The sequence below is a fragment of the Vicia villosa genome, linkage group LG6 (genome assembly GCF_029867415.1).
Source record: "Vicia villosa cultivar HV-30 ecotype Madison, WI linkage group LG6, Vvil1.0, whole genome shotgun sequence".
NCBI classification, from domain to species: Eukaryota; Viridiplantae; Streptophyta; class Magnoliopsida; order Fabales; family Fabaceae; genus Vicia; species Vicia villosa.
In genome coordinates, this window is record NC_081185.1 from 20,322,455 (window position 1) to 20,333,074 (window position 10,620).

At 37.9% G+C, this 10,620-nt stretch overlaps 1 protein-coding gene across 1 annotated transcript; it reads left to right on the forward strand.

Moving 5' to 3' along the window:
* The first annotated feature begins 435 nt into the window (after window positions 1-435).
* On the forward strand, window positions 436-2,292 carry LOC131613329 (uncharacterized). The gene is made up of 2 exons (XM_058885008.1): window positions 436-1,576; window positions 1,631-2,292. The coding sequence occupies exons 1-2, from the start codon at window positions 436-438 to the stop codon at window positions 2,290-2,292; spliced, it is 1,803 nt and encodes a 600-aa protein (XP_058740991.1).
* Window positions 2,293-10,620: the final 8,328 nt, after the last annotated feature.

The following is a 10,620-nucleotide window of genomic DNA, read 5'->3' on the forward strand; positions in this document are numbered from 1 at the left end:
AAAGTAAGGGAGTACAGAAGTATCAATAGATTTCTGTTAGAAGAAAGAGTAAGCCTTGTGAAGGGCATTATAGAACGGGAAAGAAAACTGGAAAAGTCAAATGTGAGCAATGATCCTAAAAGACTATCTGAAAGCAATGTCACAGAGAATGTTGCAACAACATCTAAAGACATTGTGATAGAAAAGGGTATGTTGGGTATCTGCTACCAAAACATATTATAGCAATTAACCCACGTGAGGGAATACTATTTAGGCTTTGTAAAAATCCATGTTTTGAAATTTCCCTCACTCAGTGTGCATATAAAGCTCCCTCGATCCCCTAGTATTCTAAAAACGGCAAACTTTCCTAGAAATTCTGCTAGCTACTCTCTGAGGTTGATCTACTTCAAATGTCTTTACAGGTGTGAAACAAGCTCTGGTTCTCTAAGTTTCAGAATGTCTCAGCAATCGAGTGATGAATCTCCCGTTTTAGACTCGGCAACTCCGGAAGAGTCATCTAACCCTAATAGGATTCTTAAGGTTGTCCCTTTAAGGACGATTAGCAGTGATGAAGTAAAGGCCACAAAGCCTAAAACGACTCATGCAAAACGGCCCAAGGAGGGTATTCATAACAAGGGTACCAAATCCTCAGCATCTGCTACCATGGAGGAACTTACTAAAGAAGGATCCAAATATGTCGATAGCGCAATTACCATGATTGTTACTCGTATTTTGAAGGAGAATCATCAAGTGCCTGAAATATCTATTCCTCTTCAAACCATAATGGCTGATCCCCTCAATAACACCAGTAAAGCTGAGGTTGTTCACACCGTTGATAGTGACCTAGAAATCATCAAGGATGAACAAGGGTTTGCTAAGAATACTAATGTTACCGAGGATGTCAATGACATCGACAATAATGAGCACCTTAAGGCCAATACTGAAACTGATACTAAGGTGGTAGACCTAGATGAGTTCTCTGACGACGAATTACTTACCTCCTTGAATCCTAGTGTAGCCAACAGGCTAATGACAAGAAGAAAAGGCAAAGCCGTTGTCCAAGGATCTCCTAAAAGGAGCACTCAAGTGAACAACCCTGCCAAAGACACTGTCAAGAAGAAGAGTACTTCTGCAGGTCCTGTCAAGAGCAAAACTGTAACCAAGAGTAAAGGGGTTGGTCCATCAAAATCTTGGAGCAGGGTCATTCCAAAGAAAAGAAAGGAGCGGGAAATAGTTGAACCTGAATCTGATGTTGAAGTAAATGTCCCTGACATTCCATCGAGGAAGAAGCCTACAGCCAATAAGCTTGCTGCTAGTATTCCTGAAGTTCCCATTGATAATGTGTCTTTCCACTATGCCTCTAGTGCCAGCAGATGGAAGTATGTTCTCCAAAAGAGATTGGCTGTTGAAAGAGAATTGGCTCCAAATGCTCTTGAAAACAAGGAGGTCTTAGAGCTAATCCAAGAAGCTGGACTGCTAAAAACTGTGTGCAATCTTCCCAAATGTTATGAGAAGCTGGTCAAAGAATTTGTGGTAAACCTATCTGAAGATTGTGGCAACAGCAGGAGTGCAGACTACATAAAGGTGTTTGTAAGAGGTAAGTGTGCATAGTTCTCTCCTTCTGTGATTAATAAATTCTTGGGAAGAACAGATGAAGCTCAAACCGAGCTGGAAGTAACAGACAACCAAGTCTGTCAAGTGATCACAACTAAGCAAGTAAAAAGCTGGCCCATGAAAGAGAAGCTAACTGCAAGCAAGCTGAGCATCAAGTATGCAATGCTTCACAAGATAGGAGCAGCTAATTGGGTTCCAACAAATCACAAGTCAACTATCTCAACTGTGCTTGGTAGATTTCTGTATGCTGTAGGAACAAAGGCAAAGTTTAAGGGTCCAATTGCCTTTCTATCCCTCTTGTGTGGTATACTGGATCAGTATTCAAACATTCTCAATGAACATGATGTAGTGTGCAAAAGAGAAAGTCCCTTGGCCTTCCATTACAAACTGTTTCAGGGCAAGCATGTTCCAGACATTGTCGTGACATCAGCTGAAAATTCCAAATCTAGAGCATCAGTCAGCAAAGCAGAAGTCATAGCAATGCTAAAAGAGACTTGTAAAGAACTCGAATCTAGAAAAATGTCTCTTGAAAAAATGATACGTACTCTGGAAATGGATGAGAATGAAGAGTTTGCAGATACTGAAGAGATTGAAGACAAAGATGAACAAGAAGGGGAAGAAGAAAGTTCTAGTCCAGCTGATGACTCTGAGAAAGAAAGTTCTTCAGACACCTCAAGTGGGTCTGAATCTGGGCAGTAATTGCAGCTGGAGTCCTGTTTGTTTTTGTTTTTGTTTTTTTGTTTGATTCGTTCCTTTTCATTTTGTTCCGTCTATTTTATTTGATTTCGGTCAGATTAAATCTTTTGATTGGACCTTCTTAAACTTGGAGGAGGAGAAGTTTTTTTGAGGCTTTGGCAACATTTGTGGCCAAACAGGGGGAGAAGTAATATATGTCACCCTAGAACAACAAGAATGGTGGTTGTGTATGATCAGCAATACTAATTTGCTTATCTTTGTGTTGATTTGTTTGTGCTTGTGTTACTCTTGTGGCTGTCTGTTTGGTTTTGTCTAAGCACTGTGTGCATACTGGTGATGTTTGCTATTTGCTTTGTATTAGCTTGTGTTATTATGGTTTAGTTTTTATCTTGTGTCCGCTGCAAGTATTTCTCTGGTATGGTGTGACAGGTTGTTTTAGCCAAAAAAATTCCAAAGGGGGGAGATTGAAGGTGTTTTCATGTTGGCTGCATTATTGGTAAAACATACCTAGTTGATTTTGTATATGCAGATTGCATATATGTGTGAAGCTAATACAAGTTGTGTAGTGAATGTCATGATCGATGTCATGACATCCGTGTGTGACAGCAAGAGCTGTTATTGTTTATTAATTGTGTTTCCTAATTTATCCCTTTTATCAGTTTAGGAAACTTTTTATTGAGTGCTGCATATTTCGTCCAGAAGATCCTACTGATAGCACATTGTGTAAAAGACAGTTGGCGTGTGAATTAGGTTAACTTTGTTAACCCTAATGTGTTTCTTAAAAAGCCCAAGGCCCAAGACTGCATATAAAAAGGACTGCAATCCTATTTTGGAACGCAGACAGAAGATTGTGTATTGTGAAGAACGACTGTTCTGTAAGTGTCTCGTGTGATCCTTGAATTGTCTTTGATGATTGCGTTGGAATTAGTTTGTGTTTTTGTTATGTCATTCTAAGCTTTTAAGCACGAGTGTGTGTCTCTTGATTGAAGATTTTAAGCATATCAAGGTATGTTTTTGAAGAGTATCTTCTATCTGTAATTGTTTATTGTTTATGTGTAATTGTCATACCCCAAAATTTGCCCGCCTTATTTCATCTTCAAGGGTTCAAGGCTCAATGGTTAAACTCAAGATACTCTCTCCTACTCAAAGGTTCATATCAGGGTTTTCTAACTAAAAAAGTCAACTCAACTTTGACTGGTCATAACTCTCACATGGTTTGTCAGAAATTGGCCAACCAAAGCCTATTCTCAAGGAAATTTCATTCTCTACAACTTTGATGTTGGGCCCAAAATCAGGAAATGAACCATTTAGGAGATATGGACAAAAACATTACAGGTCCTCCGAAAAGTCAACGTAAAACACCTTTTAGGTCAAAGCTCATAACTTGAGGATGGAAGCTTCAATTGAGGTGAAACCAAAAGGAGGTTTTAGAGGACTCATCAAGCTTTCTAAGAAGTCCTAGAATGCGTTTATATGATTAAAATTGAGGGAGTTATGGTTGATACAAGTTAAGGGAAGTTTGAGAAATGCTTGAAACTATAATTGACCAAATCCATGTTTTGAGTAGTGGGCCTATGATTTTGGGTTTTTTAAGTGGTATTAAACTTTAAAAAAAAAAGAGGCCCATATATCAATTTATATTTATTTTATGATTTCATGTCATTTATTCTTGAATTTTATTCAAGTAAAATTAAAATTAAGACAAATAAATCATGAAATTAATAAAGAAATGTCACATATTTGATTTATTGAGATTTAAATCAATTAAAGTCAATATAAAGGGTTGGTAATAAAAAAAACGTGGAGAAAAAGCTAGAAAATATAATTTGGACCAAAATAGAGGAATTTGATATAGAAAGATTTCAATCAAAGATTTTTCATCAAAATGATATGATTTGATTGGATTTTTTTCTTAAAATTCTTGACCTAATGCTGCTGCTACATATATATATGTGTGAATCCTAATGATGAGAAAAAGGGGGATTTTCGGCCTCCATGAATCAAAACCGGACTCAAAAAGTGAAGAAAAAATGGAAATCGGTTCTAACATTACAGGGTGATTCACTTGGCTTTGATGGTTCAAACACGTTCCAGGAGTATCCTTGAATCGATTCCAATTGCTAGCAAGGTTTGAAGCACTCAGAATCGCATCCACCAGGGCCACGGTTTGCTCAAACAAAATTTCTTTCGTTTTCTTGAATTCATCATGTATAAATGCTTTTTGATTTTATATTATAGATTGGTATGGTGTTTAGACCATTTCTGGATCGGTAATTATGAGTTTGGACGCGAATTCTGCTAATTGCCATTGTTAGGTTATCGAAGCTTCAAATTGGGGGTTTCGGATTCAGGGAAAATTGGACCATAAGACCGGTACCATCGTGTTTAGGGGATCCAAGGGAGTCGATTCATGGTTTTGAAATTGATTTATATTATGTATTGTGAGTTTTATTGTTCACAGGGTCTACGGCAACGCTTGTAAAACGTAGGCAAAAAAATGTTGCCTTTACTGTGTATTCGTGAGGAAGAAGAAGCACAATCGCGCGCTGCTTTTTTTCATTTTGAATTTTGGTTCACGTGATTTGAAGGTTATGTAAGGCGCGCATCAACCCCTAAACATCTGCGCGAATTTGGATGGAATGGCAAAGGGAGTGTGCTGCTGACTCGAGTCACCTGAGTTCGATACTCATGGGTGACTTTGTTTTTTCCTTAATTTCCTTGATAGTACATGCTTGCAGATCCGATGCTTGCTATGCACACGCATTCACCATGCACACTCACTATCAGCCACAAGATCATGCAAATGCCCAGATCTGACGCACCAGGATTGAGGGTATACCATGTTCCAGCAATAAGCAACAACACACGATAATTGCCAGGTACTTTTATTAATATTTTATTTCTTTTATTGTTTAATTAGAATGAATATTAAGTAATTAGGTTTAAATGAATTAATTTATAAATTAGGTTAGAAAAATAAAATTAGGATTAGTTTTAGGATTATAATAATTTTTTCGATTATTCGATTATTTCGATTGTTCGACTTAATTGATTTTAATCAACATAAAATCACAAAAAAAAACTATAAAGGTTATATGCATTAGGGTTTGCCCGATCCCATTGCCCATTTGGCGGAACATTAATCCTCGATTAAATCTCTCCTCGACCCGACTAAATCTATTAGTCGCAATAGACGAGAGATAAACATTTTAATTCTCTCCTCGACCCGACTAAATCCATTAGTCGCAATAGACGAGAGATAAAATTACAAATTAAAACACATTCAATTTGCTGCCAGCGACGATCAAACTATTGATCCGAGTAACCAGCAATGCCCCTTAATCCGTTAGCTATACTGACCAAATCTATTGGTCACCGCATCTAACGGTGCCATATAAAACCAGGGTTGTACGCCCAAAACACATCTAAACACTAAACCACAATACTACGGATTTTCATCCCTTCAAACATTGCAATGTTCACAACTACGATAAGGTAATTCAAAATACCTTCGAACATTCGCATTTCAAAATAATTTCAAAACAACTTCAAACCACATTCAATTCAATTCTAAGGCGTACAATCCTGTGCCCGAACTACGTTGACTCTGATTCTCCCTAAGGAGATACGTAGGCACTTGGATAACCAAGGCGAGTCCCCCTCCCTAAAATCTCAATTCATTCAAAATCTCAATTTTTCCCTTTTCACTTCTTTAGCTATTAACCTCTATATTTTTGCCATAAAACTCCATCTTAGATCAAACCTTAGGAAAGGATTGAGGGTGCCTAACACCTTCCCTCGACCTGATTATAATAACTTACCCCGAATCTCTTAACTGTGTAGGGTTTCCTATTCGCCCTTCAGAATAGGTGGCGACTCTAAAAATCTTAATTTTTAGGGCAGGTTGCTACAGTAATCACTGCTGTGATTGAGGGGGAGTGGAATGGAGATATTCCATATCTAGGTAGAACCTAGGTAGAAGGGTCATTGGGTAGTGATTAAGTGAGAAGTTGTAAATGGGGGAGTTTAGCTTTTAATTGATACTACTGATAGTGGACTTCATCCCTGGCTTGGTAGCCCCCAGTGTAGGTTGTTTGAACCGAACTGGGTAAACAATTATGTGTGTTCTTTATTGTTTTTATGTTGTTTTGTTACTACTGACTGTGCTGCATAATTGTGGATGTCATAACATCCAGTTTGACATCGTGCGTGTGTTACTAGAATTTTTAATAACATAAACATAGGAAATACATTAAGGATTTTAACACAAAGCAAACATTACAAATCAACGTCCATGTGGACTTTGCAACATCATGATAATATCATCGACCGATCTAGAAATAGTCGCATCTAGCTCAATCGGAACTTTCAAATCAAAACTGGTATAAGTATTCCATATAGCCCGCATATCAGCGTCATTCTTCAGCTCACGGTTGATGAACACAAGCTTCCCATCTTTGTCAACAGATGGTGAGCCGTACTCGATCTTCCCAACTTTGTGATTGTCGCCATAAGGTACAAGTTCCTGCAATATTACACGCACTTCTTCAATTGGGGTGTACATGGAGAGCTTAACTTCACGTGATGATGTGGTGCTGGTAAAGTGGACAACTCCAACATGCCATTTAATTTTCATTTTCATGTTCATTTCAGGTTTTGATGTTGTGTTAAGAAAAAAATATTACAAATGAGATTATTTATAGTAGGTACAAATCCTATCCTTCTGTCAGAGTGGAAGCCAAGAGTGCAACTACGGTTTTAAAAGATTGAAAATCGGAAATATATATCCGGTTAGTGCCCTGAAGCTGATAAAACAAAAAAAAACGTAAACAACAACATTAGGAAATAAACCTCATGTATTGAAATGTTGTATTTTGGCCAAACTACAAAAATGGCTATATTTCCACAGCATAATACATGAACAAAATGACATTTACAATAAAATGAGACCTAACTACGTAAATGAGCCGAAAAAATTATCGTCGGCCAGATCCACGGAGGCACCCCTTTTGGCTTTTCTCTATTTTTTTTCTATTTCAATTTTGTCCAACTTGTTGTAGTCTTGCATCCTTTTAATGAATTGGTCTGGCCAGGTCTCGGATGTTATTGTGAAATGAATCGCCCACTTCAGTGATGTATGTGGTATAGGGCATCCTAGTTTAAAATACACTTGAACAAAATGCTACAGATTTGAAACCCACCCAACACATTTGGTGTTGGAGCAGTGCGCAGAGGGAAAAAAAGTCTCCAAGAAACCGTATCTTGTAAGATTAATACACATCCTCTCATACGCACTTTATATTAGATGACCCATATCAAGGAAACACGTCCCCTTATCCTCTGGTGCGAATATATTTCTTCAACTTTCTCTTTACTCCCGAACACACGTGTGTATAAATATCGGTTTCCCTTCAACTCTTTGAATAGGGTATGTCGGATAATAATGTAATCTTTTTCCCCTTTACCGAGCAAATCAAAAAAGCTCGAAAACCACAGTTACCGTCACCCCCGACATTAAAGAACCGTTCAATGTACTCGTGCATAAAAACTGGCATGTGACTGATGAATGGTATTTTTGGTGGAGTCGGTGTAATTGATGGTTTGATAATACGGGGACCTTTGAAAGCACTTTTCTGAGATTTCAGAGTTGGTGAATCGGGAAAAACTCTGTCAACGTGTTCAAAATATGATGGACTCCTCGTAGTTGAATTGTCGGTCAGTGTCGGTTTCACCTTCTTAGGTGTCCTTTTAGTTTTTACCGATTGAGATGTTGGTTTCAAGTCTGTGGTCTCCGAGAACACAATCTTCCTCAATTACTCTTTGATGTGGAGTTTGGTTGCGTCATCGGCTTTAAAAAATATTTCTTGTATTGCTTCCCATTCAGTCAAGATGGAAATACTTGATTTTTTGTCTTTCGTTTTACCATCATCTTCAAAACTGAGTCTCTTCCAATGACTAGAGACCTCATCCATACGTATCGGGCTAACAACTTTCATCTTCTCAGATATGACACAAGCACATGGGAGACCATATGTTTTCACAATTGTACAACCACACTTTGAGTTGTTGGAACCGACATTAGAAGTACGTTTGGCTTCATGAAAAATAAAATTCAGAGCTGCCCGAGAGAAATTATCGACCAACTAAGAATATAAGGTGTTGTCTTTGAACTTGTGTTCCAACACCGTGATACTACGACCAAATGATGCATGTATCTCGTTATGATGGTTTAGTATCATCTGGTTCACGTTATCCCAACCCGTAGTTAAATCACCCTTGCAATTTCTCAGCTAATTCTTCAGAGAAGCATGAGAAGACTCAACTCGGTTTGTTGTTGTATTTTTGAGATGCATAACCTCACCAGTCCAAGCACAAATAAACTTCTCCTTTACCTGATCAAGTATTGTACTTTCGACATATTTTACTAGATCGGGATATTTCATGCAAACATTCCTGAATTATAAAACACCATTAACGTATAACTCTTTTGTAGATTCATTTACTATAACTTTCTCCACAATAACGCCTGTCTTGACCAGTTTTCCATCTTCATCTGTAATCTGTTTTGTCCCCACCACGGGTTTTTCTCACATTTTTAGTAATATGGTACCTACAAAGTAAGGCATAAGAAGTAGGAAATACAGTTGCAACCGAATTCATTAATGTTGTATCTCGGTCGGTAACAATGACTTTCGACATATCTTCTTGATCCTTCAACATTGACCTACAAACCTCCAAATCCATGCAAATTTGTCCTTTTTTCGCACTCTAGAAATGCAAAACCAACATAATACGTCTTCTCAGTCGACGTAACACCAACAATTTCCAATAATAGAAGCATGTACTTATTGGTCTTATACGTTGAATCAATTATGAGCACGGTGGGAAACATATTGAACAATTTAATTGAGTCAAGATGAGTCCAATAAACATCTCTTACTGTAACCCCATCATCACCTCGTCGGTGCCTACAAATATCTCTTCCTTTACTTTTCACTACATTCTCCACAAGAGTTGCCAATAGAGTTTTCCCCCACCCTCCCACTCCAAGTATGCCAGTGAGAAAGAATGTTTTATTGGCTGAAAGCCTCAAAATTTCGTGAACATGCATGTCTAATATGCTCATAATAAACTTAGTTGACATAGTAAGAGGTTTCTCTTGATGGCATTTCATTTGTTTCATCAACCCAGTTTCGTCAAAAATGTCATTTGAGATATCCAAACTATCCAAAGTGTCTTTCAATTCTTGTAAATCTTCTATACAATCATCAAAATCTGGTTTGCACTTTTGGATTGAGTCTCTAACATTGCAATATCATGTTCATCACGTTCTAGCTTATGAACTACTTGGGTTAAGCGACGCATCTAATCTTCAAAATCTGTTCCATTATTTAAAAAAATGAATGCAGCTAAAATCTAGATATTATTTTTAAAAGACATTTATGAAGAAGATAAGTATATAAATCCACCTATTAAAAGTGTAATAGAAAATGCTTCTCATTTACTTGGCACAACTGCACGTGGATTAACTGGTGCAATATTATTGTTTCATTTTCCGATATGCACCTCAACATCGGTGTTGACCTACCCATCTTGTATAACTTCTCACCCACCATTAGATAGCGGGCAGGTATTTTCTTTATCCGGGTAGCCTGATCGGGATCCTCCGGTAGGGTCCCCGGTGTCAAATACTGGATGACCGAAATTATCCAACCTGTCTGTTGGTCTATCGGCATGACTTCCTCCTGCTCGATGCTCGGCTTCTCGAGTAACTCCTGGATGACTATTTTGTTCAGTCCTGGGCCCTTGGTGCTGGCTAACTGGGCTATTACATTGGCTCTGATGTTCTTCTCTCGGGGAATATTGAAAATTATAGTAGCACACGTTGAATGTCTTAACGGATGTTATGACATCCACTTCAGAACTGATAATAAAGTTTTGCAAAGAGTAAACAAAAACAGTAAGGAACACGCGAGATTGTTTACCCAGTTCGGTGTGAAACAACTACTACTCTGGGGGCTACCAAGCCAGAGAGGAAATCCACTATAAGCAGTATTAATTCAGAGCTAAACTACCCATTTACAACTCTTCACTTAAGACCTACCCAATGTAATTTCAATCTAGTGCTAGACCTGAGTCCCCACTCACTCCCCCTCAATCACAGCAGTGATATCAACAACAAGCACAAATAAAACCAGAATGAAGACACACTTCAAAACAAATCTTGATCTTGCTTAAAAGCTTCAATCAAGAGACACAACACTCATGCTTAAAAGCTTAGAGTGACACAAACAATCACAACTCAAAACACTTTATTCCAAGACAATCATG